The 17,745-nt window shown below is 42.9% G+C and overlaps 1 protein-coding gene across 1 annotated transcript in view; it reads left to right on the forward strand.

The window, feature by feature from the left end:
- The first annotated feature begins 2,392 nt into the window (after window positions 1-2,392).
- Window positions 2,393-17,745, forward strand: part of grm2b (glutamate receptor, metabotropic 2b) — a 120,611-nt gene continuing 105,258 nt past the window's right edge. Inside the window, exons 1-2 of the mRNA XM_034166362.1 lie at window positions 2,393-2,548; window positions 13,001-13,621. Of these exons, the coding sequence (XP_034022253.1) occupies window positions 13,112-13,621 (510 nt within the window). The 5' untranslated portion in view covers window positions 2,393-2,548; window positions 13,001-13,111. The remainder of the gene's footprint in view (window positions 2,549-13,000; window positions 13,622-17,745) is intronic.

Below are 17,745 nucleotides of genomic sequence, written 5' to 3' on the forward strand. Positions count from 1 at the left end.
TAGTTGCAGCCACAGACTGCTCCTTCCCAAGTGCAGGACCAACAGAGTGAAAAACTCCTTTGACCCTCAGGCCATCAGACTGTACAACTGCTCACTCAGGGGGAGGAGGAGTAACAGAAAGACAGAGGATGTGACGGAGAGGAACAGTTGTCACCAGTAAACCAGTGGTGAGCAGTATTTCTGGTATTTATATTTACATATTTATATTTATCTTTGCAAATTATTTTTTACTTTCACTTTTGATACTTTGTGTGCTTCTTACCCTGTGTGCTGCTATACAATGCCGCTGGAATCTCAATTTCCCTGAGGTAGTCTTCCCATGGGATTAAAAAAGTTCTATCTTATCTAATAATAATTGGGTGGCTTAGTGGTTGGCACTGTTGCCTCACAGCAAGAAGGTCCTGGGATCACTTCCTGCCTAGTCCTTTCTGTGTGGAGTTTGCATGTTCTGCCTGTGTTCGCGTGGGTTCCCTCTGGGTGCCCCAGATACCTCCCACTTCCAAAGACATGCAGGTTAGTTGAACTGGAAATTTTAATCTTTATCATAAGCAGGGGTGCCGCCAAGGATTTTGAGCCCCATGAAAAGCAAGCTTACTGGGCCAGCCCCATATTATTTTGTCAGTATTATAATTCTGTTAGGGGCCTCTCTAGGCCCCCGTCAATCATGGGCCTCTAGAATCCTTCTCCTTATTCTCCCCTTTTCTGCATTCTTGATTGTAAGAGCATGGTTGTTTGTCTATATGTAGCCCTGTGATAGACTGGTGTCCTGTCCAGGGTGTACCCTGCCTCTGCTGGGATAGGCTCCACCCCCTGAACCCTTAATCAAAGTAAGCGGGTATAGAAATTAATAATATTAATATAATTATGCAAACATACACTGTACGTACATGTTCCGAGAAAAACAAAACTCAGTTTTCCTTTAACATTCAGGTTTGAGGTATATGAGTGTACATGACTAACATTTTAACACCCCCCATGTTGAGACCAGGATATTTAAACGTCAGGTTTGGGAGCATGTTGGTGCTGCACATTGCAACATCCACCACATCATGGAACCACCTTAGATCCTGGATGCAGGGGCACCAAAAAACGGAGAATAAGGAGAAGGATTCTAGGGGCCCGTGATTGGTAGGTGCCCAGAGAGGTCCCTAATACAATTGTAATACTAACAAAATAATATGGGGGGTGGCCTAGTAAGATTTCTTTTCATGGGGCCCAAAATCCCTGGCGGTGCCCCTGCCTGGATGACAACCACCCATGGTCCAAGTCTCACAGCCAGGAAGTACCAAAATCCTTCAGACTTGGACTTTCATTCTCCTGTAAGCGCCTCTGTCCAGTGACATCAACAAGCTCTTCTGAGAAGAGCTTAACATTTTAGTGATGAGCCAATATTCGAACACATGTTGAAGAGGTTTGAGATTGATCCCACTATACTCTGAAGTGGATCTACCACAACTGGTCGATTTAATGCAGTCGTAAGACTTTTTCTATATTGTGAAGCTGTAAAGCAGCAGAGGTACACACGGTATGATTACTCTTCTATTTAGAAATGGGAAAAGTAGATAATCGACTGAATTCGAAATGATCAAAACAGCCTTCACATATTATTTGTAGGTTTTATTTTTTATTCAACATAACACATAAACACTGAATGTTTCCGGTGTTTCGGCCATGAGCTGAAATGGGTCTCGATCCAACCTCACATCAATGATCCATTCTTGCTTTTTGTGCGTTACGTGTTGTGTGGGATGTTCCCTTGATGCCACCTTTTGAGAGAACAACGAACCGTTGTGACGCGCCTCTCCAGTTGAAGTGCTGTGGCACTCAAACCCGCCGTCATTCATTTTTAATGACATCGAAGTGAGCTGAATGCGATTTATTTCTGCCATGCAGCCACACGGACCTGTTATATTCGCACGGGGCTTTTAGAAATAGGTGTTGTACACTTTAACCCTTTAAAAACGTCTTGCTCTTTGTGAGCGCACGGCGTGACGCGCTGACGCACGGCGCTTTCGGTTATTTCGCTTCTCGAACGGGAGGAAAACGAGTCAGAATTCGGTTCCTATGCTGTTCATTCTGAGGAGCGGGGAGTGCGTGCCAGTGCGAGAGCGCGCCGCGATCTGCTCTGCAGAACTTGATCAACTTTAAGGAGATTGAGGGGTCAAAACGTGCGAACGCACTTTTAATTCAACATTCCCTTCTGGTACCAGCTGTCAGTCAGCAAGGCCGTGCACGGACGGAGGCGTGCAAAACGAGCACTTTGAGTGGGGGTACGCGCGCGTGCAAGCTAACGTGCACGGCTGGCTGAGTTTAAGCACCTGGCCTGTGTGTGTGTGTGTGTGTGTGTGTGTGTGAGAGAGAGAGAGAGAGAGAGAGAGAGAGAGAGAGAGAGAGAGAGAGAGGCTTCAGCACCACGGAGAGCTCCGCACGGCGCGCAAAAAAAAGTCAAACATCTGGAGGTGCGCGCGTCACGAGAAGCCGCGTGTCTGCGCGTCCTGACCCAATCCACGGCGTGGAAGAGCCACATCACACGCACAGCTACCAGCAGGTAAGAAATTCAGTTTCATTGATGAATTTCTCTCACATTTCACCTCCTTCCCGCAGCAGCCGCAGCTTTAATAATAACAATAATAATAATAATAAATAATACTAATCGTCGCCTGATTATATTTGATCCTGCATCCCGCAAACCTCAGCTACTCTTTACCGTTAAAAGCCTTTGCACATCTGTTACTATCAAGCCCTTAATTCCTGCGCAATGTTCAATTTATTTGACTGAAACCTCACATTGACGTTTTTTACGCACGCGGCGGCTGAAGTTGATTTCATGCACCCGTTTTACACTCTTTACGCTTAGTATCAGCTAAGTTAAATCCACAATTAATAATTCTGAAAAAACTGAACCGATTATTGATCAGTGTAAATTTGCGTTCGAAGTTGCGCAAAGCTGATTTAAAACCACTCGGAGACGCAGGAAGGAGCCTGTTGTGCACGTTTCACTTTCAGTGTTTGCTCGCTGAGAACAAACACAGACGACAGGGTGTCACACAGCAGCACGATTTGAAATGTGTGCGGATTAATTAGACTGCTGATTGAGCGACGTTATTGCAGGATGCTGCCTCCTGATGCCACTGTGCCTGTGTGTTTGCAGCTAAACTACTTTGGCACAATAGTAATAACAAAAGGAAAAATCAGTAACACAACAGACTGACTATTAGACTTTCCCAGTGCTGTTTTCAGATGATCATATTCACAATCAGATGGCTGCTGGCCACCACAGAGGAAACCTAATTCCTTCAGCTGACAAGTCCAGGTGCAGGGATAAACTGAACCCACTACTGATGATCTCATGAAGAAGCTATGCCGGCTGCAGTTTTTTCTGTGTTTAAAAGTTTGTGCAATAAAATTCACTATAATGTGGGGGGGAAAAAATGCTCACATGCTTTGTAAATGGACTGTGGTGTCCTCTGAAGATATTTTTTTTTTTTCCATAGGATGACATGTATTGGTTTTGTCTTGTGAGTTTGTCCACAATCAAAAGTGTCCATGCAATATTATGAACAACCCTGATATATTGTTTCCAATGTTATGACAGATTAGGTTTAACAGTTGCTGCCGTTGTTTTTGGATTGTATTTCCTCACTGTTTGCCGATATCTATTTTTTGATTATTTTATAGGCTGGACAGCATGTCAGGTAAGACATTGTGGTCATGTGGTGCATTTCTCTGTGCATGTTACAGCAGGTATATGTATCAGCGATGATGACCCCGGCGGCTGGAGAAGGCAAAGGGGCCACCCATGTTTCACGTGGCTGTGACAGATAGATGGAGAGGTTGGGATGGATCAGTTGTCTGCCTGGGTGGTTGCCACCCCGAACCCGAGGCAATTCCATGATGTGGTAGATGTGGTGACATGAGGTGCCTACGCATGCTCCCAGACATGACAGTTTTAATCCAAAAACTTCATTCTCCAAGCTTGTCAACTGGACGTGTCAATCATTGTCTCTGACCAAAGCAAACATCCCCCTTAACTATATTTGCATGAGACAATCAGGAGTAGTATCTTGGTGCCCGCGGTGGAGAAATCCTCTCCAAGCTGGCAGCAGCAGAACTGTTTTAGCTGATGGTTCAAAGCTGAGTAAAGCACGCTGTCTTTTCTTTTGAACTTGCCTTTCACAGGGAATATTGTGCAGAGACAGCTGGGAGCGAGCGACTCTCTTGGTTGCCGAGTGCGAGAGCGACAGCCGCTTCTGCATCAAGACAGTTTAATGATGTGATCGAGCCTTGATTGAAGTCACTTCAGAAGTAAAGCTCCAGTGTGAGCAGCAATGCTTATCCAAGCAGAAAGCTCTCTGTCCTTAAGGGATGTCAGTGTTTGGCAGAAAATCTACTTTTAGTTGCTACATTTTGTGTCTGCTTTACACCATCTTGCCTTTATATGTTAAGAGGAGCAGATGTGGACTTGTGATTTTAGATCAGATTTCTGTTGGAGCTGCCTGATTGGCTGTTCCATAATGTACAAGGAGTTCACACTATGACCTAGGCTGTGCAGCCTAGCCATCAGTCCAACTGGATTCTTAATGTGAACTATTCCTGATGCTTTCTCACCTTTGTTCTAATAATCGGGGAAATCTGGCAACACCCTTTGTGGAGGCATTCTCGGATTTTACATTCTAATTCTACACATTATAAACGTGACAGAAAATTTGATTAATCAACGCTCCATACGGTACCCACCCACAGCCTGATGGAATATTTCCTGGAGTGGTGTGTTGGGAAATTCAGCATTCATCACACCTTTCCTCCTGTTTTCTCAGACAGCTGTGATGAAACATGTTCATGCACACATGCAGTGGCTGAACTTGTCCTGCTGTGTGCTGCACATCCTGCTGCTTTTTGCTTCAAACACAACACTCATATTGAATAAGATGACTGTTGAGATCTACTAATAATAGGATGGTGCACACACTTGGGTCTGCAAGTGACACATTTTCATATAATATTACAATGCCAGAAAGAACAGCACATGATTCATTTTGCTTATTATAAAAAAAGGAAAACCAAACTGCAGCCAAGCGCTGTGGGTTTAACAGGGCGAGTCCTCTAAAGAACACAACTTAACAATAAAAGCCAAAATTGCTGATATGCTACTGCTGCATTCTTGTGACATTCAAATAATGTGAATAATTCATTACAAAGGTGCTGCTGAGTTGTTTTTTTTTAAAGAATGACAATAGACTGGATGCTATGGATCGCTCTGAATAATAAAAATATTTAAATGCTGATCTTTGCTTTCTTCTGATATTTGCAGGCTGCATCTAATTAGACATGAAAAGTCATGGTGAGATCTACACCTGTAACCATGGCATGATAGGGATCAGTTTTAGCATACTCACTGCCCTCTTCTCTGCAGTCCAACCCTTATTTTTTTACATACCATGTTTCCATGGCAACCTCAGCCATTGAGGAGAACCGCTATCTATGTGGTATATCTTGTGGTAAGCTTGAAAAAAAAAGAAGAAAGAAAGAGACAGAAATCAATCAATCAATCAATTTTTTTATATAGCGCCAAATCACAACAAACAGTTGCCCCAAGGTGCTTTATATTGTAAGGCAAGGCCATACAATAATTATGTAAAACCCCAACGGTCAAAACGACCCCCTGTGAGCAAGCACTTGGCGACAGTGGGAAGGAAAAACTCCCTTTTAACAGGAAGAAACCTCCAGCAGAACCAGGCTCAGGGAGGGGCAGTCTTCTGCTGGGACTGGTTGGGGCTGAGGGAGAGAACCAGGAAAAAGACATGCTATGGAGGGGAGCAGAGATCGATCACTAATGATTAAATGCAGAGTGGTGCATACAGAGCAAAAAGAGAAAGAAACAGTGCATCATGGGAACCCCCCAGCAGTCTACGTCTATAGCAGCATAACTAAGGGATGGTTCAGGGTCACCTGATCCAGCCCTAACTATAAGATTTAGCAAAAAGGAAAGTTTTAAGCCTAATCTTAAAAGTAGAGAGGGTGTCTGTCTCCCTGATCTGAATTGGGAGCTGGTTCCACAGGAGAGGAGCCTGAAAGCTGAAGGCTCTGCCTCCCATTCTACTCTTACAAACCCTAGGAACTACAAGTAAGCCTGCAGTCTGAGAGCGAAGCGCTCTATTGGGGTGATATGGTACTACGAGGTCCCTAAGATAAGATGGGACCTGATTATTCAAAACCTTATAAGTAAGAAGAAGAATTTTAAATTCTATTCTAGAATTAACAGGAAGCCAATGAAGAGAGGCCAATATGGGTGAGATATGCTCTCTCCTTCTAGTCCCCGTCAGTACTCTAGCTGCAGCATTTTGAATTAACTGAAGGCTTTTTAGGGAACTTTTAGGACAACCTGATAATAATGAATTACAATAGTCCAGCCTAGAGGAAATAAATGCATGAATTAGTTTTTCAGCATCACTCTGAGACAAGACCTTTCTGATTTTAGAGATATTGCATAAATGCAAAAAAGCAGTCCTACATATTTGTTTAATATGCGCTTTGAATGACATATCCTGATCAAAAATGACTCCAAGATTTCTTACAGTATTACTAGAGGTCAGGGTAATGCCATCCAGAGTAAGGATCTGGTTAGACACCATGTTTCTAAGATTTGTGGGGCCAAGTACAATAACTTCAGTTTTATCTGAGTTTAAAAGCAGGAAATTAGAGGTCATCCATGTCTTTGTCTGTAAGACAATCCTGCAGTTTAGCTAATTGGTGTGTGTCCTCTGGCTTCATGGATAGATAAAGCTGGGTATCATCTGCGTAACAATGAAAATTTAAGCAATACCGTCTAATAATACTGCCTAAGGGAAGCATGTATAAAGTGAATAAAATTGGTCCTAGCACAGAACCTTGTGGAACTCCATAATTAACTTTAGTCTGTGAAGAAGATTCCCCATTTACATGAACAAATTGTAATCTATTAGACAAATATGATTCAAACCACCGCAGCGCAGTGCCTTTAATATCTATGGCATGCTCTAATCTCTGTAATAAAATTTTATGGTCAACAGTATCAAAAGCAGCACTGAGGTCTAACAGAACAAGCACAGAGATGAGTCCACTGTCCGAGGCCATAAGAAGATCATTTGTAACCTTCACTAATGCTGTTTCTGTACTATGATGAATTCTAAAACCTGACTGAAACTCTTCAAATAGACCATTCCTCTGCAGATGATCAGTTAGCTGTTTTACAACTACCCTTTCAAGAATTTTTGAGAGAAAAGGAAGGTTGGAGATTGGCCTATAATTAGCTAAGATAGCTGGGTCAAGTGATGGCTTTTTAAGTAATGGTTTAATTACTGCCACCTTAAAAGCCTGTGGTACATAGCCAACTAACAAAGATAGATTGATCATATTTAAGATCGAAGCATTAAATAATGGTAGGGCTTCCTTGAGCAGCCTGGTAGGAATGGGGTCTAATAAACATGTTGATGGTTTGGATGAAGTAACTAATGAAAATAACTCCGACAGAACAATCGGAGAGAAAGAGTCTAACCAAATACCTGCATCACTGAAAGCAGCCAAAGATAACGATACGTCTTTGGGATGGTTATGAGTAATTTTTTCTCTAATAGTTAAAATTTTGTTAGCAAAGAAAGTCATGAAGTCATTACTAGTTAAAGTTAATGGAATACTCAGCTCAATAGAGCTCTGACTCTTTGTCAGCCTGGCTACAGTGCTGAAAAGAAACCTGGGCTTGTTCTTATTTTCTTCAATTAGTGATGAGTAGAAAGATGTCCTAGCTTTACGGAGGGCTTTTTTATAGAGCAACAGACTCTTTTTCCAGGCTAAGTGAAGATCTTCTAAATTAGTGAGACGCCATTTCCTCTCCAACTTACGGGTTATCTGCTTTAAGCTACGAGTTTGTGAGTTATACCACAGAGTCAGGCACTTCTGATTTAAAGCTCTCTTTTTTAGAGGAGCTACAGCATCCAAAGTTGTCTTCAATGAGGATGTAAAACTATTGACGAGATACTCTATCTCACTTACAGAGTTTAGGTAGCTACTCTGCACTGTGTTGGTATATGGCATTAGAGAACATAAAGAAGGAATCATATCCTTAAACCTAGTTACAGCGCTTTCTGAAAGACTTCTAGTGTAATGAAACCTATTCCCCACTGCTGGGTAGTCCATCAGAGTAAATGTAAATGTTATTAAGAAATGATCAGACAGAAGGGAGTTTTCAGGGAATACTGTTAAGTCTTCTATTTCCATACCATAAATCAGAACAAGATCTAAGATATGATTAAAGTGGTGGGTGGACTCATTTACTTTTTGAGCAAAGCCAATTGAGTCTAATAATAGATTAAATGCAGTGTTGAGGCTGTCATTCTCAGCATCTGTGTGGATGTTAAAATCGCCCACTATAATTATCTTATCTGAGCTAAGCACTAAGTCAGACAAAAGGTCTGAAAATTCACAGAGAAACTCACAGTAACGACCAGGTGGACGATAGATAATAACAAATAAAACTGGTTTTTGGGACTTCCAGTTTGGATGGACAAGACTAAGAGTCAAGCTTTCAAATGAATTAAAGCTCTGTCTGGGTTTTTGATTAATTAATAAGCTGGAATGGAAGATTGCTGCTAATCCTCCGCCCCGGCCCGTGCTACGAGCATTCTGACAGTTAGTGTGACTCGGGGGTGTTGACTCATTTAAACTAACATATTCATCCTGCTGTAACCAGGTTTCTGTAAGGCAGAATAAATCAATATGTTGATCAATTATATCATTTACCAACAGGGACTTAGAAGAGAGAGACCTAATGTTTAATAGACCACATTTAACTGTTTTAGTCTGTGGTGCAGTTGAAGGTGCTATATTATTTTTTCTTTTTGAATTTTTATGCTTAAATAGATTTGTGCTGGTTATTGGTGGTCTGGGAGCAGGCACCGTCTCTACAGGGATGGGGTAATGAGGGGATGGCAGGGGGAGAGAAGCTGCAGAGAGGTGTGTAAGACTACAACTCTGCTTCCTGGTCCCAACCCTGGATAGTCACGGTTTGGAGGATTTAAGAAAATTGGCCAGATTTCTAGAAATGAGAGCTGCTCCATCCAAAGTGGGATGGATGCCGTCTCTCCTAACAAGACCAGGTTTTCCCCAGAAGCTTTGCCAATTATCTATGAAGCCCACCTCATTTTTTGGACACCACTCAGACAGCCAGCAATTCAAGGAGAACATGCGGCTAAACATGTCACTCCCGGTCTGATTGGGGAGGGGCCCAGAGAAAACTACAGAGTCCGACATTGTTTTTGCAAAGTTACACACCGATTTAATGTTAATTTTAGTGACCTCCGATTGGCGTAACCGAGTGTCATTACTGCCGACGTGAATTACAATCTTACCAAATTTACGCTTAGCCTTAACCAGCAGTTTCAAATTTCCTTCAATGTCGCCTGCTCTGGCCCCCGGAAGACAATTGACTATGGTTGCTGGTGTCGCTAACATCACATTTCGCAAAACAGAGTCGCCAATAACCAGAGTTTGATCCTCGGCGGGTGTGTCGTCGAGTGGGGAAAAACGGTTAGAGATGTGAACGGGTTGGCGGTGTACACGGGGCTTCTGTTTAGGGCTACGCTTCCTCCTCACAGTCACCCAGTCAGCCTGCTTTCCCAGCTGCTCGGGATCTGCCAGGGGGTAACTAACGGCGGCTAAGCTACCTTGGTCCGCACCGACTACAGGGGCCTGGCTAGCTGTACAATTTTCCACGGTGCGGAGCCGAGTCTCCAATTCGCCCAGCCTGGCCTCCAAAGCTACGAATAAGCTACACTTATTACAAGTACCATTACTGCTAAAGGAGGCCGAGGAATAACTAAACATTTCACACCCAGAGCAGAAAAGTGCGGGAGAGACAGGAGAAGCCGCCATGCTAAATCGGTTAAGAGCTAGTAGCTACGCTAAGCTAGCGGATTCCTAAAAACACGCAAAGTGAATAATGTGTAAATAATTTAGAGGTGATTCAGCAGAAGGAGTGCTTTAGTTAAGGCACGTAAAGATTACACTGGGAAACAAATCGTAATCTAGATAACTAGATCAATCTAACTGCGCAGATTAAACAGCTAACAGATACAGAAAAACACCGCTGTGCTCCGGAACAGGAAGTGATACAATACCGCAGTGAGAGCCAACCACCAGTAGAGGCAAGCAAGAAATCACCAGAGAGGTGCTTTTAAGTACATAAATGTTTATACACAGGCAGGATCATTACAGTTTAGGCTCTGGTGTGACAGTGTGTTTCAGAAGGGAATTAACAATTTAGTTTTTCTTTTTTCCTCTTAACATAACAGTGAATCAGCTTTTGCCAACCCAACATTTGGTTCAGAGAGGGCTTACACACCTGTTTCAAATCACCAGGAGAAATTTGTGAGTGAACCTGAAGGAGTACTTGGACAGTGGAAACCTGCCCCAAGGCCTTTAGGTCACCCTCTGACAAAAACATATTTTGTTCCCCTTGATTTAAACTTTGATCAAAATTGGCACTAAGTACTGTAAGATGATAGATATTATCACTATAAATAGGTCCATGTTCCCTACGGAGTAACAATGCCTAGACATGTACCTGCAAAATACGGTGAGTGCATACGGTGCATCCAGAATGTAGCACTTTTTCACTTTTTCACAGCACTTCACTTTTTCCACATTTTATGTTACAGCCTTCAAAATGGATGAAATTCATTTCATTCCCTCTAAATTCTACTCACAACACCCCATAATGACAACATGAAAAGTTTTTTTTTTTGCAAATTTATTAAAAATTAAAAACTAAGAAATCACATGTACATAATTATTCACACCCTTTGCTCAATACTTTGTTGATGCACCTTTGGCAGCAATTACAGCCTCAAGCTTGGTGCACCTATCTTTGGGCAGTTTTGTCCATTCCTCTTTGCAGCACCTCTCAAGCTCCATCAGGTTGGATGGGGAGCGTCGGTGCACAGCCATTTTCAGATCTCTGCAGAGATGTTCAATCGATTTTAGGCCTGGGCTCTGGCTGGACCACTCAAGGACATTTGCAGAGTTGTCCTGAAGCCACTCCTTTGATATCTTGGCTGTCTGCTTAGGGTCATAGTCCTGCTGAAAGATGAACCCTGTGCTCTGGAGCAGGTTTTCATCCAGGATGTCTCTGTACATTGCTGCATTCATCTTTCCATCAATCCTGCCTAGTCTCCCAGTTCACCAGTTCCTGCTGCTGAAAAGCATCCCCACAGCATGATCCTGCCACCACCATGCTTCACTGTAGGGATAGTGCCTGGTTTCCTCAAAACATGACGCCATGCCAAGGAGTTCAATCTTTGTCTCCTCAGAGCAGAGAATTTTGTTTTTCATGGTCTGAGAGTCTTTCAGGTACCTTTAGGCAAACTCCAGGCAGGCTGCCATGTGCCTTTTACTAAGGAGAGGCTTCTGTCTGGCCACTGTACCATACAGGCCTGATTGGTGGATTGCTGCAGAGATGGTTGTCCTTCTGGAAGGTTCTTCTTTCAACATGCTGGAGAAAGAAGAGAAGAGGAATTCTGGAGCTCTGACAGAGTGACCACCGGGTTCTTGGTCATCTCCCTGACTAAGGCCCCCTAAGAAGATTCCTGGTGGATCCAAAATTCTTCCATTTACAGATGATGGAGGCCATTGTGTTTTGTTTTTTTTTAACCTTCAAAGCAGTAGAAATTTTCTGTACTCAAGATTTATGCCTTGAGACAATCCTGTCTCGGAGGTCTACAGACAGTTCCTTTGACTTAATGTTTGTTTCGTGCTCTGACATGCACTGTCAGCTGTGGGACCTTATATGTAGTCAGGTGTGTGCCTTTCCAAACAATGTCCAATTAAGTGAATCTCAAGGCACCTGGGCTTAATTCTGAGCTTCATGGCAAAGGCTGTGAGTACTTATGTACGTGTGAGTTCTTATTATTTTTTTGTTTTTAATAAATTTGCTAAAATCTAAAAAAAAAAAAAAAAAAAAAAACTTTTTCACATTGTCATTATGGGGTATTGTGTGTAACATTTTGAGGAAAAAAATGAAGCGATGTGAATACTTTCTGGATGCACCGCAGATAAATTAGTCCATCCGCCCAGTTTAACCCAACTAATCAAAAATAAGTGCTATATTTTCTAATAACAATAATCCCATAATCACCACATACATAAGGACAATTACGAACAGGTGTGTCTGATGTTACATGTAGTTTGAGATGAATTTCCCTGTCATTTTCTTTAATTTCTAAAGCCAAGTCTGGTGGCCACCAAGGCCACTGCTGATTGTTTCATATACATGCATAAACAAATTTTCTGAGAAATTTGTAAATGTGTTCAGAAATGCCCTGCCTCACAATGTTCAAGATTTACCCATTGAGTCGGAAATCTCCAATATTTTTGGTTTATTTCTTGGCCCATACTCCCCCATCAATTATAAAAACTGGCCTGATAGGTTTTTGTAATCCTGCAGAGAAACAGACATATAGACCAGTGAATGGTAATGAAAACGTAACCTCCTTGGCAGAGGTCGTAATGTGGGAAATGGTAGTGTAAAGGTCAGAGAAGCATCTTTGATACCAGAAGGTTGTACATTCTACAACCCAACCAGACAAGATGTTGGTGGAAAAGGTTTAAAAAGGTACAACCAACCTAAACAGGACTTTATTACTGTCACAGAAATGCCCTTGAGCAGGGCTGCCCATTTTGGTGCCAGTGGGTCATGTTTGGCCCACACTGCCTTTGTTTTGGCCTGTAATTGACACTGCCCTTGAGCGGTGTCCTTAATGCATGTGTGAGGGTGAAATGTCTTAAAAATCTGCAGATGGCTTTCCCCTCCTCCACATGGTTAAAGATACTCTGGGGTTGCAGATGATAATAATACATTTCTAAATAGCACTCTTAGGAACAAATCAAAGTGTTAAATAACAAGAGTGCACACACAGTTACAGATGGTAGTTTGGATTCCGTCCGATAAACAATCTGTGTTTTCTTTCAGATATCAAATATGCTGCACCCACCGAGAGAACATTTTAAAGTCATCCGTCTACAAACTCTGTGAATTGGCACCTGTCTCAGCTTTGACCAGACCCTGCAGCCTGATTTGGCCATGCTAAGCGCCGCGCTCTGCCCCAGTTTGTTGGCCAGTTCCTCCCAACGTTGGCCTCTCCACCTCCTCCTGTTGGAGCTTCTCATTCCAGGAGTCCTGCCCAGCATCTCCCGATTGCCTCCTGCAGCCAAGCGTGAGATCATCATAGAGGGTGACTTGGTGGTCGGAGGCCTGTTTCCAGTGCACGAGAAAGGCGATGGCACAGAGGATTGTGGAAAGATTAATGAACAGCGAGGGATCCAGAGGCTAGAAGCCATGCTGCTGGCACTTGATGAAATTAATTCCAGTGATCGCATCCTCCCTGGGCTGCAGTTGGGTGCTCACATCCTGGACACCTGCTCAAAGGACACCTATGCTCTGGAACAGTCCCTTGATTTTGTCAGGGCTTCCCTCACTAAGGTGCATGATCCAGGGTTCATCTGCCCTGATGGTTCCAGACCAATCCAAAATGAAGTTCCACTTGCCATCTCAGGGGTCATTGGAGGATCCTACAGTGATGTGTCCATTCAGGTAAATGTGCAAATGTAGTTATTGCACATAGTCCTCCAATATTTCAGCTGCATTTGCACATATTGCACCACTATATTTCTATAATCACGTAAGGAGAAACACAGTCAGACATACTTTATGTACATGCCCTCTACTACATCCTGACAATTTGTGGGATCCCATAAGTTACTGGACATCATGGCTGGCCTATACACAGGAAGTGTGAGTGATGACAGAGACTCTGAGTTTTTCCTAGTGACAGCTGGTGTTCATCATGGATGTGTTCTGGTTCCTGCACTGTTCAATGCTCGCATGGACTGGGTGTTGGGGTGAGTTGTGGAAAGCAGTGACTTACGTGCTTTTGTTGGTGAGGAAAGGTTTACTGACTTTGTGGATAATGCTGTGATCTTTGATACTCTGACTGCAGCACTTGAGAAACTAAGTGAGGAATCTGAGTGTTTTGGTTTGTGATTGTCTTGGATAATCATTCATGCCCCTGAGTCCCTGAGTCCCTTTAAATTGAGAGACATCTGGGAAGAACTTTTGGAGTCATGAGGCTGGTGGCCAGCGGTGTTTGACAATGCTGTTGTCTTTGCAGAAGAACAAAAGTTGAAGTCTTTAGGGTCCTGGTGCTACCTGTCTTATGGTATGAATGTGAGACTTGGACTCTAAGCAGTGACCTAAGATGACAACTGGATATCTTTGGGACCAGGTCTTTTCAGAGGATCCTTGGATAACACTGACTTCTGAGAAGTGAGCAGTTACATAGAGAGACTAAGGTGAGGAGTATCACTTGCATTGTGAGGGAGTGTCATCTTAGACATTTTGGCCATGTGGTGTTGAGGACCCCAGTGAGTAGAGAAGGTCAAGTGGATGCCCATGTTTCACCTGGCTGCAGGAGATAGATGGTTATTTTAGAGATTCAATTCAGTTTCAATTTATTTCATTTATATAGCGCAAAATCACAACAAAGCTGCTTCAAGGCACTTCACACAAGTAAGGTCTAATCTTACCAACCCCTTGAGCAAGCACACAGGTGACAGTGGTAAGGAAAAATGCATTCTGATGATATTAAGGAAGAAACCTCAAGCAGACCAGACTCAAAGGGGTGACCCTCTGCTTAGGTCATTCTACCAAAAAGGGTTACAATACAGAGCACAACACAACAACTGATGAGAGCCCATGCAGGTGCCCAATCCACCGTCCTGGGTTAGAAGAGATGTGGGGATGAACTGTGGCGTTGCCATCCAGGACCCAAGGCAGTTCCGTGGCACTGTGAATGCGGCAAAACAGGAAAAATAACATCAGATTTAAAAGCACCACGGACTGATCAAGTGAAAATCGTGCAGATAGATCGGATATGTCATTGTTAGAACAAACTGTAATATTTCTATTATCCTGACAACATTTCTAACAGTCACAAAGATTCCAATGAATCTTGATCATGACTTTGGTGGAATTATTTCTTTTTTCTTGGTGCCAGTTATCAGTTAGGTCTTGGATTTTGTGGTGGTGTGCGGAGCACCCCCACCCAAACACGGGGAGAACATGCAAACTCCACACAGAAAGGCCACAAGTGGGAATCAATCCCATGACCTTCTTGCTGTGAGGCAACAGTGCTAACCACTAATCCACTGTGCTGCCCGTGGAGTTTTTCCTGTTTGTTTGAGTCTGATTGTGAACAACCTGGAGGCCACAATTTTTCATACATCATCATGAAAGTTTTTACTGAAGATTCATATCCTGATCGGCAAAAACTGATTAAATTTTCAAGGTCAAAGGTCAAAGTCAGGAAAAATCTTGGAAAATTGGAAAAATCCCTATCTTTAACATTAAACGAACTCATAACTCTGTCAAAAACATCAAAAGTGCCTCAGTCAGCAAAAAAGGCATTTTTAATGAAGAATGTCAGCGAAAAGTAGCCAAGCTTGGTCAAAGAAGGAGGTGCAGACTTTCCTGGTGATCATCGCAGATGAACAACAATATGACACCATGCTGCCCATCTCAGTGACGTGTATGTCGATGTCTACATGCTCCACATACAAAACAAAGGGCACTGCTGGCAGTGGAAACACAAGCCAAGCCGTGCTTAACTGTTCCAAACTGCACCATATCATGCTGTACCGACCTGGACCACTTGATGGAAATGAGACTAAAATAGTCGGGGTCTGGGGGCCACCCTAGGCCCCCAGTGGGGTCCAAGTGCAATGCCCCAGTTGGGGCATGCCCCAACCGGAAGCTTCTGGAATTTGAGCATTTACCATGATTTTCACTGGTTTGAAGGTTCTCATTTCTAGAGCTTTCAGACAGTATTTTTGTTAATGTAAGTAGGTAAAAGGCTTTACTAATGAGAAAGCATGAATGATTGAATGATTTCTCCCCTCATGAGAGATGATAAAGTAAGACAGGTCCATCTTGTTGGGAAAGTGTAGGAACACGGACCCACAACAGGGGGCGCAAATGAACGGACAATGGAGGAAGTCAAATAACAACACTTTACTGTTGTGAATAAGCACAACAAACACAACGGATCACAACAATAGACAAAGAAGTCAATTCACAAGAATGTGTCACGTGGGCAGGCTCGAAGATAAGAGACGTCTGTCCAAAGCAGAACCGGAACCACACGATTTCCTCCGCCACCGAACCCCGGGAATACTGGAGCCGCCAAGTCCCGAACTCCCAGGTGGCCACTGCCTCCGCGTGTCGGATCTGGTACTGCTGGCGAGGAACAAAAACAGTTAAATGTGGGTGCGTTTGCACCCAGCAATCCGTATGGCGGGAAAACCACCTCCACCTCTCGTTGGAAGAATGTCTGCTATTCAACGCACAAAAGTAATAAAGGATTACTGTCAAAAAGACAACACAGTCAGCTGAGTACGGTAGCGATATCTCGGCAAAGAGGTGGAGATGTCGTCCTGCTGATATACCACTGCAGATCAGATGATTGGTGACAGCTGTTGTAGGTGATAAGTGACAGCTGTCACCCCGGCTGCTCCTGTGAGGCGGCAGCGCCCTCTGGTGCCTGGAGCCCGCACTCCAGACAGGGCGCCCTCTGGTGGTGGTGGGCCAGCAGTACCTCCTCTTCAGCGGCCCACACAACACATCTTTCTCTTACTAATCGGCAGTACATCACTAAATATTCCTTTCTCATTGCTCACCCTGGATATTTATGTACATATCAGTGCAGACAGCCAGCGTCAGTTCATAATGAACAGCTGCTCAGACAATGTTTACTCACAGGAATTCAACTAAAAACTTGTCCAACTTCAAAAAGTTCTTAAAAAATGTCATTAAGTTCTTTAAACTGATCCAATAAATACATATATACTAGTGTATTAGTATTAATTGGTAAGAGAAGCTCATCAATTTTTACTGGTTCCTGGAATAATCAATTCAGTTTCAATTTAATTTCATTTATATAGCGCCATATCAAGACATTTGCCTCAAGGTGTGTCACACAAGTAAGATCTAACCATACCAACCCCATAGCCAAACATTTCCTTCAGATCTATATTTTAATGATAATTTTAAGCAGAGCTTTTTCATTTTTCATTTCAGCTTTTTTTTTTTTTTAATTTAAAGTAGGGTTTTTTTTTTTTTAGCAGTTTGGGAGGTCCTGCAACATATACTCCTATGCAAGTTTTTAAAATCACAGATTTATTATTAATAATACTACTTCTAATAATAATAATTATTGTTATTATAATGACATTTATATAGTACTTTCCCCGGACACAAAGCACTAAACAAACTAAACACTAATAACAAAAGAATAAATGCCAATAATAAAAGTACACTGCAACAATGCACAAAATTCCCAAATTAAAAAGCTGACAATACATAAAAAGTGCGTGACTTATACTCCAGTGCAACTTATATATGAAATTTTCCTCTTCAAAAGGCATTTTTAAGGGCCTCTTCACACATAGTACGAATAAGTACAGCTCAGGTCGACTCACGGCAGAACAGCTCGTATGAACGAACCACGAAAACATCGCGTTGATGGGCAGGTGTGCACGATGCCGCTGTGATGGTTCATGCATGCGGGAACACACTGCAAGCAGCTGCTATGAAAATAAAAACAAAAATAAATGCCGCCACCGGGATTCGAACCTGCACTTTCCAAAAACTCTGATTGCCAG

Source organism: Thalassophryne amazonica, chromosome 3, assembly GCF_902500255.1.
Source record: "Thalassophryne amazonica chromosome 3, fThaAma1.1, whole genome shotgun sequence".
In the NCBI taxonomy this organism is placed as follows: domain Eukaryota; kingdom Metazoa; phylum Chordata; class Actinopteri; order Batrachoidiformes; family Batrachoididae; genus Thalassophryne; species Thalassophryne amazonica.